The sequence below is a fragment of the Prosopis cineraria genome, unplaced genomic scaffold, assembly GCF_029017545.1.
Source record: "Prosopis cineraria cultivar Desert tree isolate PC_DT_omini unplaced genomic scaffold, ASM2901754v1 PC2, whole genome shotgun sequence".
NCBI classification, from domain to species: domain Eukaryota; kingdom Viridiplantae; phylum Streptophyta; class Magnoliopsida; order Fabales; family Fabaceae; genus Prosopis; species Prosopis cineraria.
This window is the reverse complement of record NW_026555333.1, coordinates 20,377,851-20,399,249: the sequence shown is the minus strand read 5'-3', so window position 1 is coordinate 20,399,249 and position 21,399 is coordinate 20,377,851. Positions and strand designations below refer to the sequence as shown.

The window sequence follows — 21,399 nt, the reverse complement described above, 5'->3', positions numbered from 1 at the left end:
TAATAGTTCTTTTTTGGTCCTCCAAGCTGGCCCATCGAAATTAAAAGAGGTAGATGATGTGATGGAAACATGCAATGTAGCACCTAAACACAAAGCCAATCGGGATGGTCTTTTTCATGAGGAATCCCTCATTCTAGGACTATGCGTAACTAGCATATAGTGAATTATAATCAACAGGATAACCAGACGATGGATGAGATGATGAATGAAGCAGATAAGGTCATGATAGAAGAGAGTAAAATCCATCAATCTCTCAGCTGTCATTTATGATTTGTATGCTTTGGAACTCAAGAGGTACAGGAGCAAGAAGCTTTCCATCTCTTGTGTGTGAAATAAAAAACCATTATAAGGTTAATTTTCTTGTGATTCTTGAGACTAGGTACAGTCAAGATATCTCACAAAAATATATAGACAGTCTTGGGTTCCATAAAAAAGCATATATGGATGCTGTAGGCTACAGCGGTGGCATATGGTGCTTGTGGGATAATTCTATTCATAGTGTTATAGTGTTGGATAATAGCAGACAATATATTCACCTTATAATTAAGACCTCAACTACTAAAAAATGAGAGTTCACTCTAGTCTATGCTAGTCCGTAGCCTCAATCTTGACAAGAGCTTTAGAGTAAGTTATTACATATTAGTCACGGTATTTGTGGTGCAGGGTTGGTAGGTGGAGATTTTAATGCAATGACGTTTGACTGGGAAAGAAAATCTCTGGCACAAAATAAACTTACAGCTAATAGAGATTTTATTAGGTGGATTGATCAAATTGGCTTGAACAATATAGGGTTTGTGGGGCTGGATTTTACTTGGCAAAGGGGACAGTGTGAAGCTCAGCTGCATTGTATCTTTACCAATGATAAGTGAACTCAAGTCTTTCTTAATGCCTCTATGACTCATCTCCTGAAATACAAGTTTGATCATAGCTCTTTGCTTTTGAGGCTTAATAGAGAAGTGCGAGCGAGCAAAGGGAGTCGTCTGTTTAGGTTTATTGTGTCCTAGGCTCTTCATGACCAATTTAAGGAATTTATGAAAAATGAATGGGAACTAGATACTGGGTGGAATGAAAACATTGCAGCCTTTGCAGATGCATGTACTAAGTAGAATAAGCAAGTGTTTAGTCATACAACATATCGCAAAAGACAAATTTTAAAATGACTGGATGGAACTAACAAGGCTTTTGCAAGGAGGGGATCTGATGATTACTTAAAAGATCTTTAGTTTTAGCTTTAGAAAGACTTAGATGATGTATTAGTGCAGGAGTCCCTTCTTTATGCATAAAAAGTGAGGCTCAACTGGTTTATATATGGAGATCAAAATACTTAATATTTTCAATCTTGTGCAAAATCGTAGAAAGAAAATAAACAAGATTGAGGCCATTCAAGATAATATGGGAAATTGGTGTTATGATGAAGCAAAAATTAAGGAGATGGCCACTCAATATTTTGCAACTCTGTTTACTGAGGAAGATGTAGCACATAAAAAATTGATTTGTCATGTTACTTTCCCCTCAGTTAATGAAGTAGATCTTCAGAGATGTGGAAGACATGTTAATGAGTAGGAAATTAAGGACGCAATCTTTAGTATAGGAGCCCTTAAGGTGCCGGGTCCGAACGGTTTCAATGCCCTCTTCTTCCAAAACAAGTAGAATACTATTGGTTGGTCTGTGATAAAATAAATTAAATATTTATTTTCTAATTCTAATGATATTAGATCTGTGAATGGTACTTTGATTGTTTTGATTCTGAAGAAGGAGCCACCGAAAACTTTGAAGGATTTTAGACCTATTAGTTTATGTAATGTCATCTATAAGGTGATAACAAAGGTATTGCCAAATAGGATTAAGAGCTTCCTTCCTTATGTTATCTCTCCTAACCAGTGTAGCTTTGTGCTAGGGAGATATAATACAGATAATATTATTGTTGCTCAAGAGGTTATTCACTCTATAAGGTGCATGATGGGGAAGAAAGAATTCATAGCAATTAAGATTGATCTTGAAAAGGCATATGATCATGTTAGGTGGGATTTTCTGATTGAATGTTTGCAGGAGATGGCATTGCCTCAAAATATGATAGATATCATTATCAACTGCATCTCTTTTGTAAGCATGCAGCTCTTGTGGAATGGTGATAAAGTTGAATGGTTTTCTACATCTCGGGGAGTGAGATAAGGAGATCCTATTTATCTCTATCTCTTTATTATCTATATGGAAAAGTTAGCTCATCTAATCTATGCAAAAATAGATGAAGGGAAATAGGAACCAATACGGTTGAATAAGAAGAGACCACCTATATCCCACTTATTCTTCACTGATGATATTATTATTTTCACAGAGGCTATAATAGTACAAGCTAAAATGATTCAGGAGACTATTGACAACTTTTGTAAAAGCTCGAGATTGAAGGTAAATTCTATTAAAACATGAATGTTCTTTTCTAATAATGTGACTCTAAATAGATATGTGGAGCTTAGCAATTTTCTTGGTTTTACTCAAACTGAAGATTTAGGTAAATATTTGGGTATTCCTCTCCATCATAAGAGAGTAGACAAGACTACGTTTTAGGAGATTGTTGATGAAGTCAAATCTTGGTTGTCTAGTTGGAAAGCAAACTCACTATCTCTAGCGGGTAGAACCACCTTAATTTCTTCTGTTGCTCCTACAATACCTAGATATATTATGAAAATAGCCTATTTGCCTACCAGTACGTGTGAATTGCTTGATAAACATAATCGAACCTTTTTATGGAGTGGAACCAAAAATAGGCAAAAGGTACCTCTTGTCGCATGGGATGAGGTGTGTAAGCCAAAAAAAGTCTGGTAGACTAGGATTGAGACACGCTAGAATTCAAAATTAGTCTCTTCTCATAAAGTTAGGATGGAGTCTGCTGAAGAAAAAGATGATGGGTCAGAGTTATTTGAAGCAAATATAAGTATGGAGATGATTTAATTCCTAAAATTGACATGAAGCAGTCAGAATTGAATATATGGTCATGTATTAAGGCAATGTGGGAGATGGTGAAGACAAAGCTTGAGGATATGAGGTCGAGTAATATTCAATGGAAGTGGGATCAAAGTGGTATGTTTACTGTCAAGTCTGCTTATGATTGCCTCTGCTAGGTAGGTTTGAATCATGACTAAATGTGAAAGAATATATAGAATTTAAAGGTCCCATAACAATGCAAAACCTTCTTATGGTTAGCCTCTCAGAGAAGACTTCTTACCAATGTTTTGAGATGTAAGCGTGGGATTAGTTCACATGACATATACTCATGTTGCCATATGGAACCTGAAACCTCACTCTATGTGCTTTATGATTGTCATCAAACTGAATTGTTATGGATAAGTGTGATCCATCAATCAGTTTAAAGAATATTTAAAGATATGGAGCTCATAGAATGGCTGTGGTGGAATATCTCTAACCAACATAGGTTAGGGAGCGAGTGGAGTGCTTTATTTAGTGTGGTTAGTTAGTAGATCTGGAAGAGATGGAACCTCTTTGTATTTGAACAAAAAAAGTCAACAATGAGATGATTATTGGAAGTTCTCATACAATGATGAGGTATATAAGGGAAGCCTAGAATACCTTACTACGCAATACAAATAATATGCTACATAGAATAAAGGAAGATATGAGATAGGTAGCACCGAGGAACGGATGGGTTAAGGTAAATGTAGATAGTGCATATGCTCATACTTCACAGGCTGGTGCATGTAGTAGACGTATTAGAGGATATGATGGGAACTTCATTATTGGCTTCATTCACAGACTGGATGGAGGAGATAACCTGACTACGGAGCTATGGGCTTGTGCATATGGGTTAAAGACTGCTTAGGATACAAGCTATCAGCATGTTATTCTAGAATCTAACTCTTCTGAAGTAATTTCATTACCGTACATGGAAATCAATGAAAATCATTCATATGTTGGCATAATCACTAAGGCTAAAACTCTTATAGCTCGTGATTGGGAAGTTGTTACAAGGCATGTGTATAGGGAGGCAAATCGAGCAGTGGATCTCTTGGCAAGAAAGGATTATCTATTATGCGTGGGTTCTATCATATCAATACTACACCAAATGAGCCGCAGAACTTACTGACAAGAGATAGAGAAAGAAGGAGGGATAAGATAGGCTAACTTGCCTATGGATTCGCTTTATCTATAAAAACATAAATGAAAAAATGAATCATATACCGTTCCTTCCTCTCCTAAAGGTTCTTCATTTGATCCTTGTAAATGGTTTTCAATATACTGCTTGGCTATACCAACCTTCTGTTTTTCTAGTACAGGAAAGAGCTTCTTCATCTATCAGTTGATTTGAATCTACTACAGCACTGTCCTCCTTTGACCTTATGTTATCTTGTGGTTGTAACTTTTGCAACTAGCTCCTTACGGAATCCTTTTAACTTATAAGGACTAACCTCAATGATCCATAACCAGCTTTCTATATAAAAGAAACAATCCAAAATCCATGCTAACTCCTGATTGGCATTTGAACGTTGCATTACTTTTTTGAATCTTCTTCTAGTGTTGCTTCTTCAGTGATCAAATTTCCATATTTGAAACGGTCAAATTTATAGGAGGCGACACTTGATGACTTGTGGCAATGATTGTGGTAGAGGCCATTAAATGGATGTTTAATGGATGTTTAGAGTTTTTTTAATAATTTTGGGACAGCTGCACCCATTAAATGTTATGGATACATTTACACCTTTCTTTATCTAAAAATATTGGGTATTCTTAAAGAAAAAATTTATGAGTATTTTTGTCCTTTAACCCTAAATATTATATTTTCCTAAAACAAAAAATTAAAAAAATAAGGTAAAATTTCAATTTATGTATTTGAATTTAGATGTTAAGATTTTATATTTTACATTTAAAATCCATGTATTTAAAATCCTGTTTGGATGGTTGAAAAAATTTTAAATGAAAAAGGAAGTTGAACTAATTAGATTTGAAATAAAAATGAAAAATGAAAAATGGCAAGTTCAATTTTATTTTTTAATTGATAAAAGATATTAGAGTTATAAATGTATCAATAATAAAAATGCAAAAAGAACAAGATGCATATGTTTGAATTGATTAGAATTTCAAATGATTAGGGTGTAAATAAAATTTGAAATTATAAAGGAATTCTAATTTCAAATGAATGTTCAAATCCAAATAAATTTTTGTGGATCCAAATGACAGATTTGGTACAAATTCAAATATAAATCCTCATTAATCCAAACACACTATAAATAATTAATTATTTAGTTCTTATAATTTTAACATGATTATAACTTAATCTTTAAATTTTAATTCAATACAACTCATCCCCTATAATCTTAATTAATTCAAATACAACTTAATTCTTAAAATTTAACTTATTGCAACTCAATCCCTATAATTTTAGTAATTTAAAAACATTAGTCCATAAGCTTCAAAATAATTCTGATCTTTCTAATTTTATTTTTTAAAATATAAGTATCAATATTTTAAATTATTAAAATTATAAGAACTAAGGTGCAATTAAAATTATATTTCAACAACTAAAAGTTCAAAAACTGTGTTAGGACCAAGTCAACACAACAAATGATTGATTATTCCAAAACTAAATCTAGATTAAAAAGCAATATAACAAATTACCACGGCAAATTTCTTTATAGATTATGAGTTAAATTTTTACCAATTGAACTAACATTTGTCAATCATGTCGTATGCCATTAATTCTTGTGTCTCTTGCTCAAGGAAAATTACACCATCTGATTCTAAACATTTCAATTTTGCTTTAATCCTTAATGTAACACCCCATACACTTTCGTAAACAACTAAATATTTTTCCCAAATATTCCTAGTTATTGCTATTCTATACTTAATGGAAAATAATAACCATAATCAATTCAATACCAGGCTACTTCTAGGAAACTATCACAAATTTTAACACATTAATTACCAAAAAAAGAAAAGCTAAATCATTTTTTTAATATATGTGACTTAGGTAAGATGACCTCATGCTTAGCATCATCGGAAGAACTTTCTCATCTAAAATTGTCTTAAACACTTTTTCAGATTGTTCCACTATCGCAGTCATAGCAAGCATAGGGAGAAAAAGAGTTGGTCTTGAATACAATGAACCAAAACAATCGACATTTGGGTCAAGATAGGCCCCGCCAGCCCAATCCCAGACTCATCGGACACGATTGATCTTTCTTCGGCGTGGTGCCTCCTGCAAAATAAAAAACTCAGGCTAATTATTTCAACTTCAACAAATCTGTTTTTTTGGGTGAATTAATAAAATAAATTATCGACCATCCCCACCTTCTCCTTTACATGTATCTTCGATCCACCAATGTCGTCCATAGTCCGCTTCGCTCGATTCCTCTCAAAAATTTTATCAATTTCCTAGGAAATCAAACATACAAGAAAAAAATAATAAAACATCCCTAAATTATATAAATAAAAATCAAATACCTTAAAATGTTATAATTCTAATAAAATTTATAAAAACTTTTATGTCAATAAGTGAAAAGACTATTTTATTTTTATTAAAAAGAATAAACCCCAACCACGACTTTTACTTAAGAAATAATAACTTTTATTTTATAAATTATAAGAGTTAAGTAAAAAATCATAACTTATTAAGTGTAATTTCTATCTCAAAATAACAAATCTCAATTACAACTTTTTTTAATGAATTACAACTTTTTGTTCTTTAAATCACAAAAGTTAAACAAGAAGTCATAACTTGTCAAATATAACTTCTATTATTGAAAAAAAAAGTCCTCAAAATAATAAATTCTAATCATAACTTTTATTTAAAAAATAACAGCTTTTATTCAACAAATCACAAAAATTAAATAAGAAATCATAACTTATCAATAAAAGTAAAATGATCTTTTTAATTTAAAATTTATTAACACAAAAATCTTTAAAGATTTCAATGAAATTATGATATTTTGAAAGATTATATTATCATTTATATAATTTAAGAATATTTTATTATCATTTTTCCTAACACAAATACTCGTGTTAAAATTCATAACCATATAAAAATAAAAATTAACACTAAAAATTGTATTACGTGAGCTTTCGAGTCATAAAGATCTTCGACATGCTTTTCCCATACTATAAAGGGGACACATCCAGGTGCCTTAGCTAGCAACTCTTCCTTCATTCTATGTTGCAACGCTTCGTACAAAAATAAGCAATCTTCTTTCCTTCCACGCAGGTCCCATTTTCTTCTGCAGTACTTTTTGTGCTTGTCAGCGACAATAAAGTGAGGCTACAACATCAATATATATTCTAGCTGTTACAATTTATATCGCATTTTAATTACCTGAAACATATTGAATGTGCATAAATTTACATAAGTCGTCACCTAAATAAAATCCCTAAAAATTTCATTCTTCAATTCAGTAAGGAACTTGATCCAACTGGGATGTTTCAGAGGACAAATTGCAGAATTTGTTGCTATAAGTGATAGGAAGTGTCTCAACAACCCACCTCCACTATCATTTGGCTGGCCGCATTCATTAAAATGACCCATCGCTTGACCTCCATTTGGAAGCAGCCAAAAACATATTGCACCGATGAGACTCTCCAGACGAATCTTGAAAATTGCAAGCAATATTTAATAAACATAACTACTAATTGACAATATAAGCATGATATTTTGTTTTCGAAACTTACCTCACACCTCAACATGCCAGCCTTTGCTTTGGTTGTAGGCCTTATGTAGTTTTATACTTTCATCATCCTATTCATCCTCTGTATCTGACTCTGTAAACTATATGTCCGGCTGGAAATTCACTGCATCATCTGTAGTCAAAATGTTACGTATCAATTCTTCAAAGCTAGGAATATTATCCATGTTATTTAGATCAAGGTAATACTCAAACAGTTGTTGGAGAAACTGAGTCTCCTACTAATAAAGTATTCTCGTGAAAAACGTGATCTTGACCATGAAAGAATCACTGAGGAGAAAATTAAAATTTTAGATAATTTGGTGGGTGACGTGTAATTTGTTTACAAGGCATATACAAAGAAAGAAGCTGAAAATGAAACAACTTTTGTAAAGAGTCATCTGATGAGTTCTTATAGCATTGTAATCTAGGACGTCAACAAAAAAACATCTATCTAACATCATATTTGATTTGTAAGAATTATAAGACCTCATGAGGAACAGAGAGTAAAGTATGATAAAGCTAAAGAAAAGCTACTAGTTGTAAGATAGAAGGGGGTAAAAAAACAAGAAAGGATTTAACTGGATTTCTGAAAAATCTTCTGCCAGATCGTTGGCTGGTGGTCGTAGTAGAGATGGTAGAAGATAACGGGGAACCAGGTCCAGAGGGGCGCTTCTGACATGGAAATGAGCATTTATTAAATGTTTGGAGGGTACGGTCATTCCTACAACTCCAAGAAGCAGAAATGATGCTCTCTGTGGGAATAGGGATGTTGAGTTTAAAATAGTAACCAAACACTGTTCATCAAAGAGTGGAATGAGGGTTCCTATTCCAGAGGTCCTGTGGAAACAAATCAAACGAGCCCTTAGTTTAATTTCTAGACATTTTGAACCCCACAGGCTTCTACAAAAGGCAGGTCCAGTAGCTTACAGATTAAAACCGCCATCAGATTCTCTCGTACACCCTATTAACATATCCTCAAGATATGCCCAAATGGATCTGTAAGACAAAAACATGCTCCAGTAGATTGACCCTTCCTACCAGAAAGCTTAATAGTTAATTCCCAAGAAATTACCAAGCAAGAGAATCAAGAGAAGTAAAAGAAAAATTATTACATAGTGCCAGTGCAATGGAAGGATTTGCTAAATGAATAAAACACAAGGACTCCTCCCTTCCTATCGCAAAAGCAATGCCCTACATTCAATATTTTTTACCGTTGAGGTCAAGGGTCCTTAGGGGGGAAGGGTATTGATATGTAATATATGTGTGCCTGTGTAGTTTAGTCGAGTATTTATATATTTGCAAGGGGGTTAAAACCATGGGAGGGGCAACAGCTATGCATAGTTTTACTATGGTCTTGTACACTGATACTAGAAAATTTCTCCTATTTCTCTCTCTTCTTCCTCCTCCTCCTCCTCTCTTCTCTGTCTCTTTCATATCTATCTCCCCTTACTTCATCTTTCTCTTTCCTATCTATCAAAATACTCGTGCCGTTACAAGAACAAATTCATCTGTGCTACAAGTAATGAAGAACAAGTTTATCGCTGCTACAATAAGGATGAACTCACTCAACAATATACAGAAAAATGCAAACAATAAACAAAAAATACATTGCTTGCTTGCAATGCCTAACTCATCTCACATAAATAATAAAATATTCAGCATCTAATCATCACCAAGATGAACAAGTTATAACTACTCAAACATCCCAAACGGAACCAATAATATGAAGCTCAAGAGCACACAATTGAAAGAAACTACCAGTAACGAATCTAAAAGATGAAAATAATACTGGCCCCAGAAGATTCAGCGCCAAAAGATTAAACAAAAAATAAACAAATAAATCAAAAACTAAGATGGAAAGCCTGATGCAAAGACAAAGTGCTGCAGTACAGAACAGGTGTCTAGGTTGAGAATTAGCTACTTTATCGATTCACCTTTTAAAACAAGAAAAACGTATTGATATGTTGTAAATTTTCATACTGTTCCACCGTGAATGAATAACGCCCAGATGGAGTTGAAATGTTTTCACAACCCCTCGATTGAAACTGGTATCACATACATCCCCTTTGTTTTACCTCCAATGTATATATATAACGAAAGATCTATTACCATATCATTTAAACTGAAATTCCAAATATGGAAATATCTTCCTTCGATATCCCTTCAATACTAAAATTTATAAATCTTGTCCCTTAAATTCCTAGACAGAGTTTGTTGAACCATAATTACTTAAAATTTTTGGCAATCCTTCCATCAACAAGAAGGCCTACAAACCACAAATAGACAGAAGTAGTCACTAATTCACTACAAAGATTATATTTTCTCTAAACTAATCACAGTTATGTTTTACATATTGCCTTGACAAAACAAGAAACGTCGAGGTGCCAGCTAATGCAGCTACCACTGTTACGTTTATCAGCCGAAAACATAACTAAATTCAATTCGCCCTATCATTTCAATGATTCAAAAATTTGCAGCAACACCAACCATGCCTATCCATATAGCAAAAAGAGATGCACAAATTTCCACACCTGTTGCTAAAATACCAAACTGGGTCTTTCTCTGCAAAAGAGAGGAGTTCGCGCCTTCCACAGGCATCAAAGACCGTTCATTCAACTCCTCACCTTTACTCTTCCACGAGTCCAACACCACCGCTTCTAGCAACCTCTCATATCTCTCTTGAACTTTCTTTCCCATCTCACATTGCTCCTCATATTTCTTCAATTGCTCTTCGAGATTCATCCTGTCTAACCTCTCCAATTCTAATCTATCGTTCAGAGCCGCAATCTCGGCCTTAAGTTTAGCTTCCTTAGTTACCAATACCTCCTCCACGCGATCATGATCCACCATACCACATGCAGTTCGTAGAATCGAAATCAACTCCGTTATACTAAGCGTCGTTAGACTTTTTTTTTTTAATGTGCATCACCATCAGAATCGAGTGCAAAGTCAGGCACAGGTTCCATTTTCATCCTAGAAGGATCAAAATGTGAACGATCAGGGAAGGTATCTCAAGATTTGCTGCCTTCCACTTGATTGAAATGCGGGTGTGGGGAAAACTATAGAGGGCGGGAAGAGGAAGCGCCCTTTCAGTAAACGACGAGATATATAAATTAAACGACGAAGAAGCCACTTAAACGACGAAGTATGTCGAAATTTCTGCACTTCCAGCAACGGAATTGAAATGGATCCAGGGTGAGCATGTCGTTGGATCTAATGGACAATTCAGATCATGCCACGTCATTCACGTCCTCCAATCAATCGCTCCTCATTCGCAATGGTTTATTTTAAAATAATAAAATTCTTAATAACTACTATAGCCGTTTTCAAATATAAAAAAATAATTACTCCCTCCGTTTAAAAATATAAAATATTTTTTAAGGTGTTAGATATTTAAAAATATAAGATATATTTTAATCTTTTGATGTATAATTATTGTCTTTTTTCAAAAGTATCCCTACTGATAATGACTTTATATTTATTATAAGCTATTTAATAAAGATAAATATAAAAATATAGGATTAGTTGAAAAGTAAGTAACTATTTTATTGGGAGTGAGATTCAATAAAAATGCTTTACATTTTTGAATAGAGGGAGTATTTTTAAAAAATAACTAATTCACAAAATTTAAAAAATAGATAAATTTAATAACTATATCTCAAATTAAATAATTTGGATTAAATTATCTCTATAATTAATTAAATAAATCTGTCTAGTGATTAAATATTGATAAATGTTTCTTAAAATTTGCAAATTTTGCTTCAAAATAAAAAAATAAAGAAATACATAGTAGTTTTTCTTATATTTGAAAATAGATGGAATACTCTATTTGAATTATTTAAGTATGGTTTGTAGCTCAAGTATATCATTAAAGCTGGTAATTTGAGTCAAGTCTAATAGACTAACCCAAATAAGTCTGAAAAATCTTAAAGTTATAGGTTGAAATTTAAAAAAAAATTACTTCAAATTTATTCAAGTGGTTTGTATAAACCCGAAGAAATATAAGCCAAGTCAAAATCCAAATTCTTTTTTATTATTAATAAAATGAAATTAATATTCACTTCATCTTTCATTTAACACTCACAAAATCATTTCTGAATTCTTACTTCAGGCATCTCGCACTCCCAAAAAAACTTTTGATATTCTAATAACAATTTGTTTTGAATGTCTTTTGAAAATATTAAGGAAAAATAAACATAAGAATTTACTTCGTATGCTTTTATTTTACTCTTTCAATACTTAGTCTCAATTTAACAAGTACACAAAAAATGTACATTGTAGTGTCATGTTACATGCTTGAAAATTTTTAATTTTTTTAAGATACAAAATTGAAATTTACTAAAAAACAGAAATAAAATAAATAATATTTAACATTTTGGATTGGGCTTGGTTATGTAGACATTTTTATATGTTTGGGTATTTTAAACCTAGCACGCATAAGCTCAAATTTCCGATTTGTATATCATTTGCTTTGATTTTGAGCTTCTATTCCTCGTTAGTTATAGTTATTAATCTAAAAATGAGATTATTTATTATATCATATTATTTCCAGAAATTCTTTAAAGTAACTTATCAAAATAATCAAAATTTACTTTTTTATGATTACTTTAAAAAATTCAAACAAACGTCAAAAATATTTATTATTCAGTTTAATTTCAAATTAAATGCTCATATATATATATATATATATATATTTGCCAAGTAGCCGGGGGCAGAAATACTAACTCCCAAAACTAAATAAAATTGTTGTTATCCTGTTATGTAAAATAATTATTGATTATTGATAGTTGGCTCTGTTTCATTCACTGTATTCAAATCCACATGTACACACGGAAATGCAAACCGCGCTTAATTTTATATGGCAGATAATGTTGAAAATGAAACAGTCTATGTATTTCATTATGTATTCCAAATTCCAAATTCATCCATTCCATGAAGAAATTTTTATTGCACTCATGTAGCTTTCAGTACCGTAGGAACAATAATCCCACCAACCTGCTACTTATTGACCAGAAGATTAAACTTAACTCTCGAGTTCTTTAAAGAGAACCCTTAATGGCGTCGCTATATTTACTTTGGAGATCGTTGAACCTGTCCCAGATCATGACTCCGCCGTACTTAGCCGACCCCTTGATCGCCGGAAGAACTTGAGAAGTCATCACGTCAGCCGGAATAAACCCGCCACTCGGAGCCGCTGCCTGAGATGCCGGAACCCCCATGAACATCTGACCAGCTTGCACAGTATTCCATTGGTTCCATGAGCTCAAAAGATTGTTAATGTTCCCACTGGTGTACATGCAGGAAGGGTTGTTATAGAATTGAACCCAAACATTATCGAACAACCCAGTGTTGATCGCATTGCTCAGGTTAGCATCTGGGAACGGACATTGCGGCGCGGCGGAGAGGATTAGGTTCTGGTTGAACGCCTTCAGAGCTCTGGCTAGCTCCTCCCAGTGCTGGCCGTTACCGGCCTCCATGTCGAAGTCCATGCCGTCCAAAACGGCGTCGCCTAATGGCCGTGAGGTGGAGCTTCCTCCAAGGAAGTTGTTCCAGAGGTAGTTAGCGAGCTGTTTGGCCTCGTCGGTGGAGTTAAGGGAGTAGCCTCCGGAGCCACCGCCGAGGGAGAGAAGCACTTTGATGCCTTTGGATTGGCAAGTTTTGATGTCATTGCTAAAGCCGGCGCAGGTGCTGGCGGTACCGTCACAGTGGCCGGCGAGGTTCAGTTGTGGGGTTTGGCCGTTGCCAAAGACGAACAAGAAACCAATGTTAATAAATTGGTAGTTGCCAGTGTTGCATGCGTCGGCGAGGGAGCCTTCATTGCCGTTTTGGCCCCAATAAACGGCAATTCCGGCAGCCGAGGACGTTTCAATCAAAGAGGAAATGAGCAAGAGAGGTAGGAGCAAGAGAGAAGCTTGTTTAACGGAAGCCATGTTTATGGAGAGATTGGTTTGCTTGGGTGGTTTCAGAGAAGAAGAGAATGGCGATATTTATAGGTTCATGGGGCGGAAAAGTTAAGAGAAACGTGTCTTATGGGGAACCATATGTTTTAATTGATCAAGAGATAGCACCGAAGGGCCGGACTTGGTTTCGGTGCACCACTGTGATCGACGAATTGCAACTTCGTTTCATGGCTTCTTCTTTTTTTTTTTTTTCACGCTCTTTTTCCTTTCTAAAACGGTAAAATCACAGCTATCATTATAGTAATAAATAAATATCATAAAATTATTAATATATTAAATAAATAATTTTAATTGTTGAAATTTGAGTTGGAGAGTTCAGATATAGAATTTGAGTTGCATAGTTTAAATTTTATTGATGATGCACAAATATCTATTTATTAGAAGAAATCTTATTCGGGGAATGTTGGAATATTAATGTGAAAAACTCTTTTAACTGGAAGTCGAACCTTGTTTGCTGCATTAGGGGTAGTTAGCTCATTCTACTAGACCTAGTCGCTATTCTAACTGTTGAGGTAATTCTTTTCTAACTTTTTAATGTAGTTCTAAACTAATTAAGTCAAATTCTATATCTAAACTAATTAAGGTCAAATTTCAAAAAATTAAATTTATTTATTTAATGTAATAAAAATAATTTTATAATATTTATTTATTATTATAATAATTTTGTGATATTGGAAGTGAAAAACAGGAGAAAACCATAAAACGAATGGTTTACCCATTAAGCACGGTTGAAACTAGGGCTGTGTAAAAGTTTTTCAGTCTTGTCTGACCCAATCCAACCCGAGATGATTCTAGTCTTATTCAGTCCGCATAGATATTGGTCCTTCAGGACCAAAAAAACTAAAAAGATCAGATTATTTCTTCATGTTGGACTGGATAAGAAATTAGGCATTCGGATCACTTGGTCCAGTCCAGTCCTATTAATTTATGTATTATAATTATAATTAATTTATTTTTGACAAATACTTTAAGTGTGATTGATGCTAAGGAGATAATTGTATAAAGATTTATTGAGTTTGTTTCTAAATTATTGTTATAATGTAGTGTCATTGATATTTGTTGAGTGTTGTTTTTGTTAAAGTTATAAATTTTTATCATTTGAACTATGACAGAAATATTTTTTTCTTATTGTTGTTGAAAATAATTATGAATTTATTATTATTATTATTATTTTAATTAATTTTATTCATAGAGGAAAAAGGAAAAAGAAAATTTAAGTGAGTATTGGACTAACAAAATCAGTCTTTCAATTCTATGAATTAAATCCGGTCTTATTAATTTTTAAGTTATTACTGGATAAGATAGGACTATGGATTGCCTAATTTAAATTTTTTTTTTTTCACAAAAGAACCAGACTTTAAGTTAAGGTAAAGTCTAGTGTCATCTTATTCTCTGTGCAGCCCTAGCAAAACTAAATCCACATCGCAGTGTCTATTGCTTAATAATGAGAACATATGACAAAGTCACGTCGTAAGTCTGCTTGACTAAAAAAATAAAACGACACTCAAGTCAACATCAATGGAGAAATAATTTCTTAAGAAAATATAATTATTGGTTCATGTATTTTTAATTATTTTTAATTTGGTATTAATTTCTATAATTTTTTTTTTGTTACTCCAACTCCTTTATATAAGTGTCGTTTGTCTAAAACGTTAACATTTATTATGAGAGAGAAAAACTAACCATATTGCAATGTACATAACTCTACTAATTATGCGGCAGACTTGGTAAAATTTTATTGAGTTAGACATTTTATGGGCAATTTGACCTCAATGCTGTAAAAACAAAAAATTATTTACCCATATACTATACTTTCAAAAATATTTTCCTAAATACTACAAAATAAAGATTTGGTTTATATTAAAATTGAGATTTAAATATTTTATTTTTACATATAAAAGTACAGGACTTGGCCTCAATCAAGCCAAGTTCTATACTCATAATTACAAAAAAAAAAAAATTATACCTAATTTAAAATAGTATATTATTTAAATTTTTAAGTATTCCTCTCTCACTTCTTACTTCCTCTCTCCCTCTTTGTGTGCGTGAGTCATAGATATATTGATATGTTGTCCATAATATGTGGTGGTGTGAGTGTTTTTCTTCAACACATAGGTGGGTGTTTGTTATATATAATATAAATAATACAATAAATATATAGCTGTAATTATCTATATGAAAAAATATGAAATATCTTAAAAAAGATATCACATTTAAAATGAAAATCTTTGTCAATAACAATGACATACAAATATATAAGTTTGTCTTAAGTGTGCAGGAAATGACTGATTCAAAAAAAAAAATTGATAGATCACATGCATTTAATTTGAGTAATTCAATTTAATTTTAAATTTTTTTATAATATTTATAAATTGACTATCTAAACTTAATGTGGAATATCTATATTTAATATTAAGTTGCAAAATTAAATTGCAAGTTTTTAAAATTATTACAAAATTAATATTAAATCTAGACATTCTACAACACTTTTAGATAGTCAATTTATAATATTATAAAAAATTTAAAATTAAATTAAATTATTCAAATTAAATATGTACGATCTACCTTTTTTTTTTTTTGAATCAATCAATTCCTTCACACTGAAGATAAATCCATATATTTGTGTGTTATTGTTGTGTACGAAGATTTTCATTTTAAATGTGATATCTTTTTTAAGGTATTTCATATTTTTTCACATAGATAATTACAATTATAAATTTATTATATTATTTATATTATATATAACTAACACCCACCTATATGTTGAAGAAAAAAAAATCCCAAACCACCACATATTATACACAACAAGCCAATATATATATATATATATATATATGGCTCACGTACTTGAGAATTGAAATGATAGGCTATTTTAGGCTAAACATAGACTTTCTTTCTTTTTGTAATTATGAGTACAGAACTTGGCTTGATTAAGGCCAAGTTTTGTACTTCCATATGTAAAAAAAAAAAAAAATGAATCTCAGTCTGATATAAATCGAGTCTCTACTTTATAACATCTAGGAAAATATTTTTAAAAGTGTAGTATATAAATAAATATTTTTTTTTGCAATATTAAGGTCAAATTGTGCATTTTATAAGCAAAATTATTGCTAATTTTTTTTTCCCGTCTGTCTAATAGCTATCATATCTTATTCTTACTAGAGTTTCATTTTAATTCATTGCATATTTAAAGATTTCCTTTTGTTTATTGCATATTTAAAGATTTTGATTTAATGTTCTACTTTTTTTCTGTCTTCTACTCATGATTTTTTGTACAACTCATCATAATTTTAGCAAATCGACACAAGAAATAATAGAGTTTATTTACACAAGAGCCACCATTAAGTTCTTATGATCATATTTAAAAATATAAGATTTAACGTTACATTCAAATAAAACTTAAGAGACTTGAAGCAAAGACTAAAACATAATATACACAGGGACTAATGAATATATATATATATATATATATATTCTCTATTTTCTTACGAAAGTGTAATCTCAACAAATTAAACGATTTTATAGGCGCGCTTCTCAATTGTTAATGCGACTCATTTTTTCTCTTTACATTAGAATGATGAAGTCGTCTTCCTACATGCCAATTAAATACTAAAAATAATTTATCACAAAATTAGTCTAATAAAATTTCACTATCAATACAAGGATTTAGTTGGCGAATGATCTATGAATATTTTTATAGAGACATATTCTGACTTTGATGACCCTTCGAGATCCAACTTGATCACCTAAACTTTTGTTATAGCAAATAAAAATAACAACAACAATAGCAGCAGCAGCAGCAGCAACAGCAATAACAAAACATTTTATGTGGTATACAGACTTGGCTTCTCTCTACTAACCTTTCCCTCCACTAAATATAGTGCCATAAGGAGGATATGTGTTCAATTCTTAGAGTGGGAAAGTCTGTGGGAGAGTGCATGAGTTCCTTCTTATGGGAAAAGAGAGAATGCGCATTTGATTTCCAAAGTGGAAAAATTTGTAGTAGGTGCATGTGTTATTTCCTATGATGTGTGAGTGGATATTATAAGTAATTGTCCCCTGTCCAAAAAAAAAACTGCAAAAAAAAAAAAAAAACGCATTCAGTTTTAAGTCACAATTACATTAGTTAAGTTGTAGTTTTTGAAAAGTTTGTAAATCTCAAAAATTAACTTATAAATTACATTTGGAGACTAGTAAATAATAATATTATACATTAAAGTATTAATATTTTAATAAGATGTTATTAAAACAAATATAATAATTTTTATTTAATTACCCAGTAACTAGTTAAAGTAGCTTTTGATAAATTGAAATTTAATTTAATAATATAACAAATAAATAATAATAACAAATCTTATCACATTAGGTAGAGTTAATTACATAAACTGCACAATACCATTACATCTATCATTAACCATGACGGGTGAGTGGATATTATGGGTAATTCCCCCTGCTGGGGAGAAAAAAAAAACAAGTGTAAAAAAAAAAAATGCATTCACTTTTCAGTCACAATTGCACTTTTTGAGTTGTATTTTTTGCAAAGTTTGTAAATCTCAAAATTAAGTTGTAAATTACATTTGGAGATTTGTAAATAAGAATATTGTTTATTAAAGTATTGATATTTTAATAAGATATTATTAAAAAATAAATAGTTTTTTATTTAATTACTTAGTAATTAGTTAAAGTGGATTATCAAAATGATATTTTGCTATTTTATTCGTGTAAAAAGTAACATTAGCATTTTGAAATGTATCAATCTCATACAGTTTTCTCTTATGCCAAAAATAATCTCATACACTTCAAGACCTATAATTTAAAAGCAAAATTATTATTTAATCCTCTTTTGTTAAAATAATTCCCATCCATTGAACCAGACTATGAAATTGCAAGAACTCGACTCCAAAATTCTTTCAATTGATAATGTGAGCTTGACGTGGCACAGTGAAGATCTCTTTCCTCACTGTTGATGTGGGGGCACCAATGAGCTTTCATGAACACTCATAATTTTTTCAAGTGATTTAGACAAATTCAAATTTAATTTAATAATATAACAAACAAATAACGATAACAAATCTTATCCCATTAAATAGAGTCAACTACATGAACTATACAATGCCATTATATTCTATCTTAACCAAACTTTTAATAATATTATTAAGAGGTCTCATTTCACAACTTTCATAAGTATTTTCTTTAGTCTTCCTCTATCCCTCTTTATAAGATTCAAAATTATCCATTCTACTCTCTTCATTGGTACCTCCTACAACCTTCTCTATACATATCCAAACTATCTCAAATAATTTTTTATTATTTTTCTTTTAATAAGTGCCACACCTACTTTGTCTCACCGTTAGACATTCTTATGCTAGTTGTTACCCCTTCAAATTGACATATTTTATATAACTCTAATATAGGCAATTAGACTCCTTTCTTTTTCAATATTTTCTAAGTACTTCTTTCAAGATACAGTCATCAGTTTTTCTAAATTAATGAAAACTATATATAAATCTTTGCATTTGGTTTGATGCTTTTTCATTAATTCTTTTAGTTGATAAATTACTTTTGTAGTTATCTTACTCAGTATGAAGCCAAATTGATCTTTAGAAATATCAGCCTCCAATTTTAACATATGCTTAATCACACTTTTTCATAATTTTATTGTATGGCTTTGTAAGATTAATCCCCTTGTAGTTTGTATAATTTTAAATATCCCTTTTATTTTTGCTCCTCTTTAATTCGTTGGGCATTTTCTTGGTCCATTAGATTTTATTAAATAACTTAGTTTTAGCCACAACACCTCCTCTTCATCTAAACATGTTCACATTTCATTGGAATACAATTAAATCTCTTGATTCTATCATTTGTCATTTTTTTTAAGAGATTTCTTTACTTTATTATCACATATCCTTTCATAGAATGATAAATTTTATTTTCCTTCATAAGTTACTAATTCTAAGTTACTAAATGTGCCCCCTCCATCATTAAAAAGTTTATAAAAATAAGTGTCTCATCTATTTTTATCATCATCATCTGTAACTAGCGTGCATTTTATCATTCGTTCGACATGACTTTTCATGAAAAAAATATAATATCTACATCTACAAGGGTATAAGAAAATCTATTATATTTCTCTTTATTTTTATTCATAAACGAAATTACAAATTTCAAAAAACCATTTTTTTACATTTTTTAAAATTATTTGTCATAAAATTAATATCTATTTTCACACATATTTGTTTCATTAATTATAGAAACAATTTAATTTAATTTTTTATTTTTAGATATAATTATTATATTTAATCAAATTTTTTAAACTGTGAGTTGTTATTTTTCCTTATATTTTAGAAAGAGAGGACTGAAGGAGATAACAAAATATCTAGATGGAAATTAAAAAACAAAAAAAAAATTATGGCATCATTTAAACACCGGATCAAATCCATGAATCTTATCAAACCTGTTTCTTAATCAAGTCAGGACGCACAAAGATTTGAACAGTAGATAGATAGATAGATATAGTGTCCACATGCCATGCATAGAACCAAGGTTCCAATTTTACAATTTTATTTGTGGATAATTTGTAAAGTAGGTTCATCAATATACATATACACAATTTTCTGAGCTTTTAAATACTATCTGTTACGCGTTTATTTGAATTTTTTACTGTATAATATATACAGTCACTCTCGGTTCTTACAGTTGTTGTAAGTATGTTCTTCTTTCAATTTTAAGTACGAATTAGTTGAAGAGTTCGTTCTAGTCTTAAACATCAATCTCCTTTATCTTTCACATCTATTATTTTTTCTCTAAATATTCTTATTGATTGCACATATTAATTAATCGCACATATTAATGTGTATAAATATCAATATCTGAATATAGTTTTCAATACATATTTTTATGCAAATAATTAATTTAATTATTTATTTACATGTGAATGATTTATATTGCTCACACATTAGGATGAGAGGGAGTAACATATTTTGGTTGCGGCCATATGGGCACGAGCATCATTTATAAGCACGAGAGAGTTGCACTTTTGTAAATTACAATAATGAATTTCAATTACAATTGAAAATTATATTTAAAAGGGTAGAGGATCACATTAATCTCTAAACTATAAGTCCAAAAGTATCTAGAACAGCAAACTCATTTTTTATAAATGTTCTCCTCCAACTTTTAAAAATAGTATAATTTAATCTTGCCATTAACTAAAGTTACTTTTGACTATTAGTTAATTAGAAAATTATAGAAAATGATTTCAAAAATTACAAAAAATGACCATAAATTTTTTATTTTGTATAATTTTTTGGGTTCTTATCTTTCATTTTTGGGTGTTTTACTCTAATTTGTTGGCCATTATGTAATTTTTAAGTCCTTTTATATCATTTTCTGATTAGCTAATAATCAAATTTAATTTTTGTTAATAACAGGAACCATATCGCACCCTTTTCTAAAATTAAATGAAACATTATATAAAAAATGAGTTTAAAGTTTCAGACACTCTTGAACCTATAATTTTGAAGCTAATTTATTTTTTTTACCCCATTTAACATTCAAATACCTAATTTTAATCAAAACTTCTAAATTTTAATGATATTTTAAATCATCTTAAAATAATTTTCAGATCTAAATTTCATTAATATAATTTTTGAAAACCAAACTGTTATTCTCCCAGTCTATTTTCTTATGAATGAAGACTTTTAGATATTTACCAGAATACTTATCATGGCGTGAAATTTAGGAAAAGTCCCTACTCAAAAAGTCAAAAATGT

General features: G+C 30.9%; 1 protein-coding gene across 1 annotated transcript; it reads right to left on the bottom strand.

Annotated features, from left to right (window-relative positions):
- Positions 1-12,571: 12,571 nt before the first annotated feature.
- On the bottom strand, positions 12,572-13,615 carry LOC129303930 (acidic endochitinase-like). The gene has a single exon (XM_054943519.1). It carries the CDS (start codon positions 13,595-13,597, stop codon positions 12,707-12,709), a length of 891 nt encoding a protein of 296 aa, XP_054799494.1. The 5' UTR covers positions 13,598-13,615; the 3' UTR covers positions 12,572-12,706.
- Between the last annotated feature and the right edge of the window lie 7,784 nt (positions 13,616-21,399).

What these genes read in the sequence shown, in the direction of transcription:
- LOC129303930 (XM_054943519.1), bottom strand. Translation starts at nt 13,597, where the DNA reads ATGGCTTCCGTTAAACAAGCTTCTCTCTTGCTCCTACCTCTCTTGCTC.